The sequence below is a fragment of the Oncorhynchus mykiss genome, chromosome 5 (assembly GCF_013265735.2).
Source record: "Oncorhynchus mykiss isolate Arlee chromosome 5, USDA_OmykA_1.1, whole genome shotgun sequence".
NCBI lineage: Eukaryota > Metazoa > Chordata > Actinopteri > Salmoniformes > Salmonidae > Oncorhynchus > Oncorhynchus mykiss.
The window spans coordinates 89312707-89332668 of NC_048569.1; the positions used below are offsets into that span (position 1 = coordinate 89312707).

Consider the following 19962-nt stretch of genomic DNA (forward strand, 5'->3'; position numbering starts at 1 on the left):
CGGGCATCCCTGTCACTGCAGGGCAGAGAGTATGACTTGAGACAGGCATCCCTGTCACTGCAGGGCAGAGAGTATGACTTGAGATGGGCATCCCTGTCACTGCAGGGCAGAGAGTATGACTTGAGACAGGCATCCCTGTCACTGTAGGGCAGAGAGTATGACTTGAGACGGGCATCCCTGTCACTGCAGGGCAGAGAGTATGACTTGAGACGGGCATCCCTGTCACTGCAGGGCAGAGAGTATGACTTGAGATGGGCATCCCTTTCACTGCAGGGCAGAGAGTATGACTTGAGACAGGCATCCCTGTCACTGCAGGGCAGAGAGTATGACTTGAGACAGGCATCCCTTTCACTGCAGGGCAGAGAGTATGACTTGAGACGGGCATCCCTGTCACTGCAGGGCAGAGAGTATGACTTGAGATGGGCATCCCTTTCACTGCAGGGCAGAGAGTATGACTTGAGACAGGCATCCCTGTCACTGCAGGGCAGAGAGTATGACTTGAGACAGGCATCCCTTTCACTGCAGGGCAGAGAGTATGACTTGAGACAGGCATCCCTGTCACTGCAGGGCAGAGGAGGGTCACACCAGAGATGGCCTTTCAGAGCCCTTCACTCACACACACACGGCCTGGAGACATGGCCTTAGTCAGTATTTAAGTCAGCACGATCATAGCACACACGGAAGGTATATAACGCAGACAGGGTCTGACAGGGTCTGACAGGGTCTGCATGAATCCACCCTCTAAACTGAACGAGTCGGTTACCAGGTAGAATATGTAGGCCATGTCAAAACGACGAGTCCGGTCCTAAACTTATCCAGGACAGAAAACCTATTCAGCCCTGCCCTGCCCTCGCCCTGCCCTCGCCCTGCCCTTGCCCTGCCCTACCCTCGCCCTGCCCTCGCCCTACCCTCGCCCTGCCCTACCCTCGCCCTGCCCTACCCTCGCCCTGCCCTCGCCCTACCCTCGCCCTGCCCAGGCCCTGCCTTGCCTGCCTGTATCAAGCAGGCTGATCAGACGGGACACTACCAGTACTACAACAGCAGAGGAGTACTGAAGGCAATACATATAGCCGACACAATGCATGCGGTCAGTACACAAACACAACAAACCAGCAGCCTGGTAACATATGGATGTGAGGGAGCTTGTTGATGATTGGTGGTCAGCTGGGAGCTCTCCTTACCTGCAGACCCCTACGTCTGAGAATACTGGAGTCATCCATGTTGCTTCTGCTGTAGAGTCGCACAGTGGAGTCTATATCCAGGAAGCTTCACCCCTCTTTAAGAGTACAGGGTTACTTCCTCTGGGGTTGTGGTACAGATAGAGAAGGTGTGCCAGGATCCGGGGGACATGAACAGGCACCTTTTAGGGGTGGATTAGTGAGGGTGAGTTAGCTCATACTCCCGTCCCTCTCTCCTCTGGTCCAGCAGGGTTCATTCAGAGCAGTGTCATCGTCCAGACGGAGGAAATACCTCTCCTTTCTTTCAGACCGTCTGCTTGCCTCAAGCCTCGGCAGTCTTGAAGTTTCTGCCGGTTGGTGCAAAACGCTAAACAGTCTTTCCTTTGACTTCTAGTACCGCTGAGAAAGTGTCCCTCCCTGATTCACACTGTCGTGTAACTTCCTCCTGAAAATGAAAGGTTCAGCACCATTTGTTTGTTTTCTGTTCTTCTCAATGGGGCCACGCTACATTCCACACGCATGACCAGCACGGCACGGCACTGTCTGTCCGCCAGTCGGTACAAAGACAGGAACTCAACAGCCCGGGGAACAGACGGGAACTTTATACAGCTCCTCCTCTATATGTGGCTCAGATCAGACCAGTCCTCTTCATGTGTTGCCGGTGGAAGTCTGTGCAGCTCAGATGTAACTAGTGTGATAGCGGTAGGCGAGCTTGCTTCTCTCGTCCTCCCTGCCTTTCTTCCTCTCTCTCTCTGTGAAGCACGTGTTGTCTCCAAGCTCAGCCTCCCTCTGCTCCTCTCCCATTCATCCGTTCAGCGAAGGGCACACCGCTCGATCTTTCACATTCACTGAGCCTGCGCTGTGCAGAAGAAGCATGCACAGTGGCGGCTTACAGCTGTGTTCTTCATCCCCCTCTTCTCTTTCTCTGTCTGTCCTTCCGTCCGTCTATCTGTTCCCCACAGGCACTATTTCTATGGAGACTTCACTACTCCATAATTCATGGACAGTTTGGGATAGACATTAATGATGACAATGGGACCTCAGGGGTAAGAGGGAGAGAAAGGGGCGCGCAGACTGATCGTCCGTCTCACTGCAGCCTGCCGGCTTAATTAGAACAGGACCTTTAAGAACACACACTCTGCATCACTCTCCTATCCTATGTCTCTCTCCCTCCCTGTGCTCTCTCGTTTGTCTGAAAAGCTGTTCGGGGAGCCAACCAATCGAACGCGAGCAGGCGGCAGTGCATTTACATAGAATGAATGGAGGCAGGATCGAAGCTCCGCCTCTCGTACTCTCCTCCTCCTCACTCTGTCGCCATAGCCCCGTTTCTCTCATCAAAACAAGGGGCTGCGTTTGAACACACACACACAAACACACACACAGGAGCCCAAACACACACACAGGAGCCCAAACACACACACAGTTCCTCACATACCAATGTGTGGTCCGTGCTGCTTTTTTATTGCATTACAATTCATTAATCATGAGTGCTCAGATACGACGGTAGGCCAATTAATTATTTACCAACAATATTTGAACACAGTCAGTCAGCCTCCTATCAGTCGTTAACAGCCAGCTAACATTTCTCCTCTAAAGCTAGTCTTTATCACCTAACATTACACTAGTCTTTATCACCTAACATTACACTAGTCTTTCTATCACCTAACATTACACTAGTCTTTATCACCTAACATTACACTAGTCTTTCTATCACCTAACATTACACTAGTCTTTATCACCTAACATTACACTAGTCTTTCTATCACCTAACATTACACTAGTCTTTATCACCTAACATTACACTGGTCTTTCTATCACCTAACATTACACTAGTCTTTATCACCTAACATTACACTAGTCTTTCTATCACCTAACATTACACTAGTCTTTATCACCTAACATTACACTAGTCTTTCTATCACATAACATTACACTAGTCTTTATCACATAACATTACACTAGTCTTTCTATCACATAACATTACACTAGTCTTTATGACCTACCATTACACTAGTCTTTATCACCTAACATTACACTAGTCTTTCTATCACCTAACATTACACTAGTCTTTCTATCACCTAACATTACACTAGTCTTTATCACCTAACATTACACTAGTCTTTATCACCTAACATTATACTAGTCTTTATCACCTAACATTACACTAGTCTTTATCACCTAACATTACACTAGTCTTTATCACCTAACATTACACTAGTCTTTATCACCTAACATTACACTAGTCTTTATCACCTAACATTACACTAGTCTTTCATTTACCTAACATTACACTAGTCTTTATCACCTAACATTACACTAGTCTTTCTATCACCTAACATTACACTAGTCTTTATCACCTAACATTACACTAGTCTTTCTATCACCTAACATTACACTAGTCTTTATCACCTAACATTACACTAGTCTTTATCACCTAACATTACACTAGTCTTTCTATCACCTAACATTACACTAGTCTTTATCACCTAACATTACACTAGTCTTTCTATCACCTAACATTACACTAGTCTTTATCACCTAACATTACACTAGTCTTTCTATCACCTAACATTACACTAGTCTTTATCACCTAACATTACACTAGTCTTTATCAACTAACATTACACTAGTCTTTCTATCACCTAACATTACACTAGTCTTTATCACCTAACATTACACTAGTCTTTATCACCTAACATTATACTAGTCTTTATCACCTAACATTACACTGGTCTTTATCACCTAACATTACACTAGTCTTTCTATCACCTAACACTACACTAGTCTTTATCACCTAACATTACACTAGTCTTTATCACCTAACATTACACTAGTCTTTATCACCTAACATTACACTAGTCTTTATATCACCTAACATTACACTGGTCTTTCTATCACCTAACATTACACTGGTCTTTCTATCACCTAACATTACACTAGTCTTTCTATCACCTAACATTACACTGGTCTTTCTATCACCTAACATTACACTAGTCTTTATCACCTAACATTATACTAGTCTTTATCACCTAACATTACACTAGTCTTTATCACCTAACATTATACTAGTCTTTATCACCTAACATTACACTAGTCTTTATCACCTAACATTATACTGGTCTTCATCACATAACATTACACTAGTCTTTATCACCTAACATTACACTAGTCTTTATCACCTAACATTACACTGGTCTTTCTATCACCTAACATTACACTAGTCTTTATCACATAACATTACACTAGTCTTTCTATCACCTAACATTACACTGGTCTTTCTATCACCTAACATTACACTAGTCTTTATCACCTAACATTACACTAGTCTTTATCACCTAACATTATACTAGTCTTTCTATCACCTAACATTACACTAGTCTTTATCACCTAACATTACACTAGTCTTTATCACCTAACATTACACTAGTCTTTCTATCACCTAACATTACACTAGTCTTTCTATCACCTAACATTACACTAGTCTTTATCACCTAACATTACACTAGTCTTTCTATCACCTAACATTACACTAGTCTTTATCACCTAACGTTACACTAGTCTTTATCACCTAACATTACACTAGTCTTTATCACCTAACATTACACTAGTCTTTATCACCTAACATTACACTAGTCTTTCATTTACCTAACATTACACTAGTCTTTATCACCTACCATTACACTAGTCTTTCTATCACCTAACATTACACTAGTCTTTATCACCTAACATTACACTAGTCTTTATCAACTAACATTACACTAGTCTTTATCACCTACCATTACACTAGTCTTTCTATCACCTAACATTACACTAGTCTTTATCACCTAACATTACACTAGTCTTTATCACCTAACATTACACTAGTCTTTATCACCTAACATTACACTAGTCTTTATCACCTAACATTACACTAGTCTTTATCACATAACATTACACTAGTCTTTATCACCTAACATTACACTAGTCTTTATCACCTAACATTACACTAGTCTTTCATTTACCTAACATTACACTAGTCTTTATCACCTAACATTACACTAGTCTTTCTATCACCTAACATTACACTAGTCTTTATCACCTAACATTACACTAGTCTTTATCACCTAACATTATACTAGTCTTTCTATCACCTAACATTACACTAGTCTTTATCACCTAACATTACACTAGTCTTTATCACCTAACATTACACTAGTCTTTCTATCACCTAACATTACACTAGTCTTTATCACCTAACATTACACTAGTCTTTCTATCACCTAACATTACACTAGTCTTTATCACCTAACATTACACTAGTCTTTCTATCACCTAACATTACACTAGTCTTTATCACCTAACATTACACTAGTCTTTATCACCTAACATTACACTAGTCTTTATCACCTAACATTACACTGGTCTTTATCACCTAACATTACACTAGTCTTTCTATCACCTAACATTACACTAGTCTTTATCACCTAACATTACACTAGTCTTTATCACCTAACATTACACTAGTCTTTATCACCTAACATTACACTAGTCTTTATCACCTAACATTACACTAGTCTTTATCACCTAACATTACACTAGTCTTTATCACATAACATTATACTAGTCTTTCTATCACCTAACATTACTCTAGTCTTTATCACCTAACATTACACTAGTCTTTATCACCTAACATTACACTAGTCTTTATCACCTAACATTACACTAGTCTTTATCACCTAACATTACACTAGTCTTTATCACCTAACATTACACTAGTCTTTCTATCACCTAACATTACACTGGTCTTTCTATCACCTAACATTACACTGGTATTTCTATCACCTAACATTACACTAGTCTTTATCACATAACATTATACTAGTCTTTATCACCTAACATTACACTAGTCTTTATCACCTAACATTACACTGGTCTTTCTATCACCTAACATTACACTAGTCTTTATCACCTAACATTACACTAGTCTTTATCACCTAACATTACTCTAGTCTTTATCACCTAACATTACACTAGTCTTTATCACCTAACATTACACTAGTCTTTATCACCTAACATTACACTGGTCTTTCTATCACCTAACATTACACTAGTCTTTATCACCTAACATTACACTAGTCTTTATCACCTAACATTACTCTAGTCTTTATCACCTAACATTACACTAGTCTTTATCACCTAACATTATACTAGTCTTTATCACCTAACATTACACTAGTCTTTATCACCTAACATTATACTAGTCTTTATCACCTAACATTACTCTAGTCTTTATCACCTAACATTACAATCGTCTTTATCATCTAACATTACACTAGTCTTTATCACCTAACATTATACTAGTCTTTCTATCACCTAACATTACATTACTCAGATTGTTTTCAATAAAGAGGGAGGGAAAGAGAAGAGTAGAGGGAGAGGGAAAGAGAAGAAGAGAGAGAGGGAAAGAGAAGAAGAGAAAGAGAGGGAAAGAGAGGAAGAGAGAGAGGGGGAAAGAAAGGAGAGAGAGGGGGAAAGAGAGGAGAGAGAGGGGGAAAGAGAAGAAGAGAGAGAGAGGGAAAGAGAAGAAGAGAGAGAGGGAAAGAGAATAGTAGAGTTGAGAGGGAAAGAGAAGAAGAGAGAGAGAGAGAGGGAAAGAGAAGGAGGGAAAGAGGAGGAGAGCGAGAGGGAAAGAGAAGAAGAGAGAGAGGGAAAGAGAGGAGGAGAGAGAGGGAAAGAGAAGAAGAGAGAGAGGGAAAGAGAAGAGTAGAGGGAGAGGGAAAGAGAAGAGTAGAGGGAGAGGGAAAGAGAAGGAGGAGAGAGGGAAAGAGAGGAGGAAAGCGAGAGGGAAAGAGAAGAAGAGAGAGAGGGGGAAAGAGAAGAAGAGAGAGAGGGGGAAAGAGAAGAAGAGAGAGAGAGGGAAAGAGAAGAGTTGAGGGAGAGGGAAAGAGAAGAAGAGGGGGAAAGAGAAGAAGAGAGAGAAAGAGGGAAAGAGAAGAAGAGAGAGAGAGGGAAAGAGAGAGAGAGGGAAAGAAAAGAGTAGAGGGAGAGGGAAAGAGAAGAAGAGAGGGAAAGAGAAGAAGAGAGAGAAAGAGGGAAAGAGAAGAAGAGAGAGAGAGGGAAAGAGAAGAAGAGAGAGGGAAAGAAAAGAGTAGAGGGAGAGGGAAAGAGAAGAAGAGAGGGAGAGGGAAAGAGAAGAAGAGAGAGAGAGGGAAAGAGAAGAAGAGGGAGAGAGGGAAAGAAAAGAGTAGAGAGAGAGGGAAAGAGAAGAAGAGAGAGATGGGGAAAAAGAAGAAGAGAGAGAGGGAAAGAAAAGAGAGAGAGGGATGAGAGGAGAGAGGGAAAGAGAAGAGTAGAGGGAGAGGGAAAGAGAAGAAGAGAGAAAGGGAAAGAGAGAAGGAGAGAGAGGGAAAGAGAAGAGTAGAGAGAGGGAAAGAGAAGAGTAGAGAGAGGGATGGGGAACAGGGGATTTAACTCCTATGCATGCTGAAAGGGAAAGACAAGCAGAGAATGCTAGCAGAGTGATGGAGAAAAAGGGAGAGGTAGAATGAGGGCAAGAGAGTGAGAGGAAGGAAGGGAGGGCACTATCCACCCACGCACTTGATCAGTGAAGGCAGAGAGCGCTTTACCAGTGACGTACAAAGGACCTAGAAAGGTACGAGCGGAAGACGGGTACAAAAATAAGTAGAAGAAATTCAATTTCTACAGTGTTTTCTTACAAAGTAATTAGTCATGATGGAGTAGCAGTTTCTCTAGAAGGGCCAGAGACTCCTAAAGGAACTCATCACACAAGATCAATCCTGGAGGTGTCAACCAGGAGAGCAGCCACTACAACCCCTCTCCTCAAGGGACCACTCTTAATGAGGCCCCAGTGTGTGTGTGTGTGTGTGTGTGTGTCAAAGTGCAAGGGGATCTGAGGATGCAAGAATGTTGAAGAGACACACCAACGGACGGCTTGACCTTTGCGTGAAATAACACTTTATGGAAGATGGCAGTGGATGGCTGCAACTAGAGGCGACAACTCTAGAACACCTTTACTCTACACACATCCTGCCTCACTGCAAGAACAATAGGTAGGCTAGTGGAGAGATAGCCTCACTAGTCCAAAATATGATCAAAGAAAACAGATTAAATGGTTTTAAAAGCTGATGATATTTATAAGATATTTTCAAAGACATTGATCTAGATCTACTGACTAAATCAAAGTGTTGAAAATGGAGTAATCAACTGCTGCTTTCTGTGTAGCAAAGCCCATGTTTAACACCGGCGTGATTCTTCTATAACATCTGTATTGCAGAAAGCTGAGAAAATGCCTCTTAAAAGGAAGCTTGAAGCCTTGGGAAGTCAGCAGGATTCTATAAAGGCCCAATGCAGTCAAAATTAAGTTTTTTCCTATGTTTTATATCACATTGTACAATAGCTGATGAAACTAACACAGTAAAAGCGCGAAAACATATGATCAGTGTTATTTCCTGATAGAGCGAGAAAGGGTAGAGGGGAGTAGCCCACACCGACGCAGTTAGATGACTATTTCAGCTAGTTTCATCCAATCACACATAACTGTGCAGTCTGGTGTCTTCTCAAAAGAAAAGAGAGCATACTTCAAGCCAACAGGTTCAACTACAGGTTCAGCCAACACTGTGATTTACCACACCACAGCCTGAGGTCAGAGGTTAAAACTAGGGTTTAAGGTTAGTGGTGAGGGAGACAGAGCCCTGCCACTGACCTCACCCCACTCCACGGACAGACAGCCGTGAGTTATTTTCCACTGGTCATACATTCACCAGCCATCAGGTCAGGCTGAGTGGATGCTTATCCCCTATCTCCTCCCACTCCAGACCAGGAGCCCAGTGCCATTCCAGCTAGCGTGCGAACACACAACCACAACCTGTCTCTGGATCTCAGTATCCATATCTCTCCGTCTCTCTTTCCATATTTCTGTCCCCTCAACCAGAACCCGACAGAGAAAACAGTGGTTTAGAGTAGAGAATGGGGGATAAAAAAAATCGATACAGTTACATAGAGATAATATTATTGTTTTGACAATATCGCAAAATTATTGTTGCGCTAGTTGGCTGTACCTGCACCAACACTCCACCACAGTTCCTTCATGTCCGGTCCTCTGGCAGTCTCCATGGGGGTGCCACAGGGTTCAATTCTCGGGCCGACTCTGTTCTCTGTATATATCAATGATGTTGCTCTTGCTACGGGCGATTCCCTGATCCACCTCTACGCAGACGACACCATTCTGTATACTTCTGGCCCTTCCTTTGATACTGTGCTATCTAACCTCCAAACGAGCTTCAATGCCATACAACCCTCCTTCCGTGGCCTCCAACTGCTCTTAAACGCTAGTAAAACCAAATGCATGCTTTTCAACTGTTCCCCGCACGCCCGACTAGCATCACCACCCTGGATGGTTCCGACCTAGAATATGTGGACATCTATAAGTACCTAGGTGTCTGGCTAGACTGAAACTCTCCTTCCAGACTCATATCAAACATCTCCAATCCAAAATCAAATCTAGAGTCGGCTTTCTATTTCGCAACAAGGCCTCCTTCACTCACGCCGCCAAACTTACCCTAGTAAAACTGACTATCCTACCGATCCTCGACTTTGGCGATGTCATCTACAAAATAGCTTCCAATACTCTACTCAGCAAACTGGATGCAGTTTATCACAGTGCCATCCGTTTTGTTACTAAAGCACCTTATACCACCCACCACTGCGACCTGTATGCTCTAGTTGGTTGGCCCTCGCTACATGTCCGTCGCCAGACCAACTGGCTCCAGGTCATCTACAAGTCTATGCTAGGTAAAGCACCGCCTTATCTCAGTTCACTGGTCACGATGGCAACACCCACTTGTAGCACGCGCTCCAGCAGGTGTGTATCTCACTGATCATCCCTAAAGCCAAAACCTAATTTGGCCGCCTTTCCTTCCAGTTCTCTGCTGCCTGCGACTGGAACGAATTGCAAAAATCTCTGAAGTTGGAGACTTTTATCTCCCTCACCGACTTTAAACATCTGCTATCTGAGCAGCTAACCGATCGCTGCAGCTGTACATTGTCCATCGGTATATAGCCCACCCATTTTACCTACCTCATCCCCATACTGTTTTTATTTTATTTACTTTTCTTCTCTTTTGCACACCAGTATCTCTACCTGCACATGTTCATCTGATCATTTATCACTGCTAAATTGTAACTATTTTCTCCTATGGCCTATTTATTGCCTTCCTCCTCATGCCTTTTGCACACAATGTATATAGATTATTTTTTTCTACTGTGTCATTGACTTGTTTATTGTTAATTGTTTACTCCATGTGTAACTCTGTGTTGTTGTCTGTTCACACTGCTATGCTTTATCTTGGCCAGGTCGCAGTTGCAAATGAGAACTTGTTTGTGTTCTCATCTAGCCTACCTGGTTAAATAAAGGTGTTCTCAACTAGCCTACCTGGTTAAATAAAGGTGTTCTCAACTAGCCTACCTGGTTAAATAAAGGTGTTCTCAACTAGCCTACCTGGTTAAATAAAGGTGTTCTCAACTAGCCTACCTGGTTAAATAAAGGTGTTCTCAACTGGCCTACCTGGTTAAATAAAGGTGTTCTCAACTGGCCTACCTGGTTAAATAAAGGTGTTCTCAACTAGCCTACCTGGTTAAATAAAAATAATATTTTAAAAAATGTCTTGTTCTCCATCATTTTAAATAATTTGTTTTCGCATGTCACTACTTCACAGGAGAGGCATTTCAAGATCAAAATACGTTTTACGGCAGAAATGCCTTGTGGAATATGTGTACTTTCATGCATCTTAGTAACAAACTTGGCAGCCATCTGTAAATATGAATAAATTTGTAAAAAACAAGTTGGTTTAGCCATGGAAAAATACAGGAACCTTCCCGCTAGCCATGACTGGCTGAGAAATGGATGGGCTGGACATGTCGAGAGATGAGTTCGGATTGGTCTGCCATGTAGCGTGCTTCTTTCTATAACATGAGCTGCTAAGCATGTCTGTCCACCATCGTACCTTTTTTTATTTAAAAAAAGTTATACTACTTCTCTCAACACTGAAGATAATACTGCAATCAACGAAGCTCAGTGGGAAAACGTTGTGATGGACCACTTTCTGGAGGATGATCGCCGGATTCTCTCGCCGGACTCCCAAAATGAATCAGATAATGAGGAAATCAATACAATTATTTTCATTTAACAAGACAATGTAAAGTCTGGTGATGATAATGGTGGGAAAGAAATGGTGTCGTTGTAACGGAATATATATATATTTCTTTATCAGTAGAATGCCCGGTGGAAGCAGAGAGATGATTGCCAAATGCGAAGAGTCTGCGAAGAGTCTAAAAAGAGAACACAGAAAGAAAGCTGTTGTGTAAAACACCTGTCTCCGGATTACATCTTCAAACATGGCATCCATCACAGAGGGAGAAATCCATGTATACGGGTAAGAGTCTAGCTACATTTTCAGATAAATACGTTTCTAATTGTTGTTTTCATTGCAAGTTAAAGCGTACTGTTAGCTAGCTAGCTAACATTAGCTGCCTGGATCGCTAGGTGTATGATCTGTGTAGGAGCTCTAGAAAGAGGTCTGAATTGGAATTCTAAATTGGACCATTCAAATAGATTTTCTCCAGTTGTTTTGAACGCAGAATTAGAGTTGGGATTTTGGTTAATTGTTTAGCTAGCCAGCCCTCTACATGCCTAAACAAAAGACTTCACTATGCCAGTAACCATTTCACTGTACCGTTTACACCTTCTGTATCCTGTGGATGTGACAAATAAACTTACATTTTGTTTTATATAGTGTGTGTTTACCAGAGACGGTAATATGAAGAACAATAAGACCTGCACCAAAATCAGATAAGCATAGATAAGCATAAAAAAAGTGTATTTTTACTACTACTTTTTGCAACTATTTTCACCACTTTTAGTTCTGAAATCTGTTGTTGTTTACTACACTGTGAATCCTTAAAGAGATGGGTGGGACTAAGGCTTAAGAGGATGTGACGGATATCTAGAAGGATATCTACAAAAAAATTAACACCTGATGTAAACTACTAGTTAGTAATTTGATCAGGGGCAGCTGATCAACAACGCTCAAGCGCCTTTCTATGCTAGGGTACACTGCAGTGGACCCTGGAACTGAATTGCTCTCTCACTGAGGAAAAACACATGTTCTGCTCAACTCGCAGGAAGTCATACAGAACTGACCCCTGACTGGTACTGTTCTCTGCATCAACAGAAACTAGAACAGAACGTATCATGCAAAGAGGTAGGTGACAATGGTGAAAAGAGAGACAGATAGGGGAGAGACAGATAGGGGAGGAGTGTGGGTTAGAAGGGAACCAGGAGAACAAATGAGAGACCATCAGTGTGTAGCGATAATCAGATACAGGTCATTAGTAGAGATGCAGCCAGACCAACAGGTCATTAGCAGAGGCAGCCAGACCAACAAGTCATTAGTAGAGATGCAGCCAGACAAACAGGTCATTAACATAAATTAAGTTAGGCCTATATCACACTTTAGAGCAGGAACACACAGATTCTTTGTGCTTCAGGTAGGAGAGAAGCTATGACCAGCAAAAATCTGAGACCGAGAGACAAAGAGAGAGAGAAACAGCAAAAACATATACATGATCAAATACAAATCATAGAATCAACTATTAACTGACTTACCTAGTTAAATAAAGGTAAAACAATGAATGCTTTGGTGAATTCAAAAAAGCCTTTGACTCAATTTGGCACGAGGGCCTGCTATACAAATGGATGGAAAGTAGTGTTGGGGGAAAAACACAAACAACAAGTGTGCAGTTAAAATAGGCAAAAAACACACACATTTCTATCCATGGGGTAATACAGGGATGCAGCACGAGCCCCACCCTCTTCAACATACATATCAACTAATTGGAAAGGGCACTGAAAGTCTGCAGCACCCGGCCTCAACTTACTAGAATCTGAAGTCAAATGTCTACTGTTTGCTGATGATCTGGTGCTTCTGAGACTCTGTGCAGAATTCTGCAAAAATATCCTCAGTGTACAACGTAGAACACCAAATAATGCATGCAGAGCAGAATTAGGCCGAAACCCACTAATTATCAAAATCCAGAAAAGAGACGTTAAATTCTACAACCACCTAAAAGGAAGCGATTCCCAAACCTTCCATAACAAAGCCATCACCTACAGAGAGATGAACCTGGAGAAGAGCCCCTAAGCAAGCTGGTCCTGGGGCTCTGTTCACAAACAGACCCCACAGAGCCCCAGGACAGCAACACAATTAGACCCAACCAAATCATGAGAAAACAAAAAAACAATTACTTGACACATTGGAAAGAATTAACAAAAAAACTTAACCAACTAAAATGCTATTTGGCCCTAAACAGAGAGTACAGTGGCAGAATATATGACCGCTTTGACTATGTACAGACTCAGTGAGCATAGCCTTGCTATTGAGAAAGGCCACGGTAGGCAGACATGGCTTACAAGAGAAGACAGGCTATGTGCACACTACCAACAAAATGAGGTGCAAACTGAGCTGCACTTCCTAACCTCCTGCCAAATGTATGACCATATTAGAGACACATATTTCGCTCAGATTACACAGTCCCACAAAGATTTTGAAAACAAACCTGATTTTGATAAATTCCCATATCAACTGGGTGAAATACCACAGTGTGCCATCACAGCAGCAAGATGTGTGACCTGTTGCCACAAGAAAAGGTCAACCAGTGAAGAACAAACACCATTGTAAATACAACCCATATTTATGTTTATTTATTTTCCTTTTTATACTTTAGCCAATTGTACATCATTACCACACTGTATATATACATATGACATTAGTAATGTCTATATTGTTTTGGAACTTCTGTGAGTGTAATGTTTACTGTTTATTTTTATTGTTTATTTCACTGGTGTATATTATCTAGTTCACTTGCTTTGGCAATGTAAACATATGTTTCCCATGAGCGAGAGAACGGCGCAGAAGTACAGAGGCCTGGCAGAGAAACCATCACATAAACCCCATCATCTGGAGACTGATAAGAAAACGCTGACTACGGCTTCACAAGTTCCAACAGAGTGAAAGAGAAAGGTCTTGTTCCTATTCCCAATCCCCCGAGTCAGTCAGTCCCATGCTGAGCTCCATTCCAGAGCTGGCAGAGCGTAGCTAACTGCTTATCTTAGGGAACATCCCCCAAGCCGCCTAGCCAAGCTGGCTGTAGTGTGTCGGGGGCCCCCCCCTGGTTCCTCCCCTGGTCTGCTGCTGTAATTGAACTTCCCAACTTCTCAGAGCCGAAAGTCACAGTCAGTCAGGGGAGGGAGGTGAAAGTGACACTAGAGACAAGGGTTTAAGACTGGATTCTCATTGGGCTCTTCCTCACTGGGCCTGGCCCTTTTATCATTGACTACTTGCACAGGCAGACATGATGTAGCACTTCACTGTCCAACTCTAGCCAGGTTAGGAAAGACTTATCAAAAGTACAGCACAACAGGAAACACAATGGTTGGAAGACATCCTGTATTTGAAAACACTTCAACGACTAGAGGACCTGTGTCCAATAGAGATGAGGTGGGACAGTAGGCAAATGAATATGAAGACACAGGGCATTCGGTAAGAATTTAGACCCCTTCCCTTTTTCCACATTTTGTTACGTCACAGCCTTATTTGATTAGATTTTTTTTTACCTCATCAATCTACACACAATACCCCATAATGACAATGCAAAAACAGATTAGTTATTTTTAATTGTACAAATGTATTACACATAAAAAACAAATACCTTATGTACATAAGTATTCAGACCCTTTGCTATGAGACTCAAAATTGAGCTCCGGTGAATCCTGTTTCCATTGATCATCCTTGATATGTTTCTACAACTTGATTGGAGTCCACCTGTGGTAAATTCAATTGATTGGTCATTATTTGGAAAGGCACACACCTGTCTATATAAGGTCCCACAGTTGACAGTCAGAGCAAAAAAACAAGCCATGAGGTCGAAATAATTGTCTGTAGAGCTCCCAGACAGGACTGTTCCGAGGAAAAGATCTGGGGAAGGGTACCAAAACATTTCTGCAGCATTGAAGGTCTCCAAGAACACTGTGGCCCCCATCATTCTTAAATGGAAGAAGTTTGAAACCACCAAGATTCTTCCTAGAGCTGAGCAATCAGGGGAGAAGGGCCTTGGTCTGGGAGGTGACCAAGATCCCGATGGTCACTATGACAGAGCTCCAGAGTTCCTCTGTGGAGATGGGAGAACCTTCCAGAAGAACAACCATTTCTGCAGCACTCCGCTAATCAGGCCTTTATGGTAGAGTGGTCAGACGGCAGCCACTCCTCAGTAAAAGGCACATGACAGCACGCTTGGAGTTTGCCAAAGGGCATTTAAAGGACTCTCAGACCATGGGAAACTTGGCCTGAAGTCTTTGGCCTGAATGCCAAGCTTCATGTCTGGAGGAAACCTGGCACCATCCCTACGGTGAAGCATAGTGGTGGCAGCATCAGGGAAACTAGTCAGGATTCTTGATGAGAACCTGCTCCACAGCTCTCAGGACCTCCGCCTGGGGGCGAAGATTCACCTTCCAACAGGACAACGACCCTGAGCACACAGCGCAGGCGTGGCTTTGGGACAAGTCTCTGAATGTCTTTGAGTGGCCCAGAGAGAGCCCGGACTTGAACCTAATCGAACATCTCTTGACAAACATGAAAATAGCTGTGCAGCGACGCTCCCCATCCAATCTGACAGAGCTTGAGAGGATCTGCAGAGAATAATGGGACAAACTCCACAAATACAGGTTTTCCAAGCTTGTAGCATCATACCCAAGAAGACTCGAGGCTGTAATTGCTGTGAAAGGTGCTTCAACAAAGTACTGAGTAAAGGGTCTGAATACTTATGTAAACAGAATATGTCTGTAACATAACATAATGTGGAAAAGTCAAGGGGCCTGAATACTTTCCGAATGCACGGTATATTTCAACCACGTCCACGTGCCCCTCTGGTAACACTAAGCCTACATTTTAGACACAATTATCCACTGTTAAAACACAGTCAAAGAGCAATAGCATGGTTGCAGCTCCACTAAATGAATAAAAACACTTTCTCCACTAAGTCTGCCTCCCCCTGAATGCTAGCTCTCCAGCCAATCAGGAGACAGTTACACACATACCATATTCTCCAGCCAATCTGGAGACATAGTTACACACATACCATATTCTCCAGCCAATCTGGAGACATAGTTACACACATACCATATTCTCCAGCCAATCTGGAGACAGTTACACACATACCATATTATCCAGCCAATCTGGAGACAGTTACACACATACCATATTCTCCAACCAATCTGGAGACAGTTACACACATACCACATTCTCCAACCAATCTGGAGACAGTTACACACATACCACATTATCCAGCCAATCTGGAGACATAGTTACACACATACCATATTACAGCCAATCAGGAGACAGTTACACAGATACCATAAACAAACACAGGCCCCTGCATCCGTCCACAACAAAAGAGACTTGATTTCAGACGTGGCCTGCTGGAGGGGAGGGGCCGGCTAAATAGAGTACGTCTTTCTCTCCCCTTCCTTCCTGGGCCAAAACACAGCTTTGTTAAAGCAGATGAAACTACACACAGCCTTGTTAAAGCAGATGAAGCTACACACAGCCCTGTTAATGCAGAGAAAGCTACACACAGCCTTGTTAAAGCAGATGAAGCTACACACAGCCCTGTTAATGCAGAGAAAGCTACACACAGCCTTGTTAAAGCAGATGAAGCTACACACAGCCTTGTTAAAGCAGAGAAAGCTACACACAGCCCTGTTAAAGCAGATGAAGCTACACACAGCCCTGTTAAAGCAGAGAAAGCTACACACAGCCTTGTTAAAGCAGAGAAAGCTACACACAGCCCTGTTAAAGCAGAGAAAGCTACACACAGCCCTGTTAAAGCAGAGAAAGCTACACACAGCCCTGTTAAAGCAGGGAAAGCTACACACAGCCCTGTTAAAACAGAGAAAGCTACACACAGCCTTGTTAAAGCAGGGAAAGCTACACAGCCCTGTTAAAGCAGAGAAAGTTACACAGCGTTGTTAAAGCAGTGAAAGCTACACACAGCTTTGTTAAAGCAGGGAAAGCTACACACAGCCCTGTTAAAGCAGAGAAAGTTACACACAGCCCTGTTAAAGCAGAGAAAGTTACACACAGCCCTGTTAAAGCAGAGAAAGTTACACACAGCCCTGTTAAAGCAGAGGAAGCTACACACAGCCCTGTTAAAGCAGAGAAAGCTACACACAGCCATGTTAAAGCAGGGAAAGCTACACAGCCTTGTTAAAGCAGAGAAAGCTACACACAGCCCTGTTAAAGCAGAGAAAGTTACACACAGCCCTGTTAATGCAGGGAAAGCTACACACAGGCTTCCTCTCCTCACCGTCAGGTCTCCGTGGGTCCACACAGACAGCCTGGTCCTCTCCGTTGGCTCACACACCCTCTCGTCATCATTCATCATCATGTTAGATCAGACCAGGTATCATATAACACATAAACCAATGTCACTCCACACGCCAATAAAAAGCTCTGGTCTTGCTCTCTCTCTTTCTCTCTCCCTTACCCCCGATACCAACGTGAAGCAGCGTTCGCCAGTTTCTTTTCTTACTTATTAGACTCTCAGTCTTGGGCCAAAGTAGGAAGTGGGACAGGAGGCCAGGCCAATGCCCCAGCAGCCCAGACACAGCAGGTGGTAAAGGTTTACAGAGAGTACCTTACAGGAGGAAGAGTTTAGACGGAGGACCCACCTACTGTAATGTACTAAGGAGGAGTTTGGAGAAAGCATTGAAGCACGTAATCCAACAATGCCACCCACTTCCTCATGACCTGCCAAGAGAAGCTTAACCAATCCTCATTAAGACAGGAAGCGCACAGAAATCAGTACTCAACAGACCAATGGGTAAAATGAACATCAGGTCACTAGCCAATGGATGCACCTGAGAATTCCTAGGTGTTTTAACTAGAGCTGAGCCTAGATAACCAAACTGGGTTCCCCAACTGGGTGTTTTAACTAGAGCTGAGCCTAGATAACCAAACTGGGTTCCCCAACTGGGGGTTTTATTTGCCCCCACCACGTTTTGTTGGACATAAGACTAAAAACATCAGCTCATATGTGATCGTATACAAATGTAAGCAAGGTTTTAAATTGTTATGTTTTAGTCAAATGTTATATCTGTTTGGCAAATTATTTGTAATTACCTTTCCGCCCCCCTGACCATCCACTTAAGAAAATAAAATCAGCCCACGGCTCAATCTAATTGATGATTCCTGGTCACTTCTGTTGTTGAGCAACGAGGACGTCACTTCTGTTGTTGAGCAACGAGGACATCACTTCTGTTGTTGAGCAACGAGGACATCACTTCTGTTGTTGAGCAACGAGGACATCACTTCTGTTGATGAGCAACGAGGACGTCACTTCTGTTGATGAGCAACGAGGACGTCACTTCTGTTGTTGAGCAACGAGGACGTCACTTCTGTTGTTGAGCAACGAGGACATCACTTCTGTTGTTGAGCAACGAGGACGTCACTTCTGTTGTTGAGCAACGAGGACATCACTTCTGTTGTTGAGCAACGAGGACATCACTTCTGTTGTTGAGCAACGAGGACGTCACTTCTGTTGTTGAGCAACGAGGACGTCACTTCTGTTGTTGAGCAACGAGGACGTCACTTCTGTTGTTGAGCAACGAGGACGTCACTTCTGTTGTTGAGCAACGAGGACGTCACTTCTGTTGTTGAGCAACGAGGACGTCACTTCTGTTGTTGAGCAACGAGGACGTCACTTCTGTTGTTGAGCAACGAGGACATCACTTCTGTTGTTGAGCAACGAGGACGTCACTTCTGTTGTTGAGCAACGAGGACATCACTTCTGTTGTTGAGCAACGAGGACATCACTTCTGTTGTTGAGCAACGAGGACGTCACTTCTGTTGTGGAATGAGGGCCACTGCTTATATCCTTTTAACTGTGCTGCTGCTCTATACAAGGAAAGTACATTTCATTCCTGAGTTAGAAATAAAAACACAACCCATATGTAATAAACAGAACCATCACATCGAAGAAGTATTCACACCTCAGGAGGAGGAAGAAAAACATGGACGGAGAGGAAAGAGAACATTCCTGAAATACTATCTGGATGAAACACTAAGAAATGAATAGATAACGCCAAGTGTGTCATACAGTACCTTGTACCTACTCTATCAGGACATACAATATGGTTATTTTCATTCTTCAACGGAGACAAAGCACTTTGAAACATAACTTTGACAAGCAGCAGCACTGAACACTGGATCTCTAGAGAAGGTCTCTAGAAAAACTAAACAGGCCAGTGAAAGAACAGCGGCAACAGTAACAACAGCAGAGACAGACTGGCAGCGCACAGTTGGTGTAGGCCGTCATTGTAAATAAGAATTTGTTCTTAACTGATTTGCCAAGTTAAATAAAGATTAAATGAAAAATGTCAAATAAAACATTTAAAAATAGACAGAATGAGGGAAAGAAGTAGCGAATGGGGTTATCAAATAGGTTATCCAGTGATTTGTCGTAGCAGGCAGGTGGCAGTAGAACTGAACGGCATCTACTGTAACAGAGCTGGTGGAGAACTGAAGACCATGGGAGGGGAGCGGAAGGGAGTCAATTCAATTTCCCCTCTCTAATCAGAGGGCTTTCTGATATGGTCTAACTAACCCGATTACCTCATCCTGACTGGAATAGACTAAGCCAATTACCTCACAGGGTTCTACACTAACTTTTTCCA

General features: G+C 42.9%; 1 protein-coding gene across 9 annotated transcripts in view; it reads right to left on the minus strand.

Moving 5' to 3' along the window:
• Positions 1-19962, minus strand: part of mast2 (microtubule associated serine/threonine kinase 2) — a 314266-nt gene that overhangs the window by 160975 nt on the left and 133329 nt on the right. The window contains exon 1 of one of the 9 annotated variants that reach the window (XM_036978706.1): positions 1182-2808. The exons of the other annotated variants lie outside the window; for them this stretch is intronic. Coding sequence (XP_036834601.1) covers positions 1182-1220 — 39 coding nt within the window. The 5' untranslated portion in view covers positions 1221-2808. Of the gene's footprint in view, positions 1-1181; positions 2809-19962 lie in introns of those variants that run through there. 9 annotated transcript variants of the gene reach the window in all.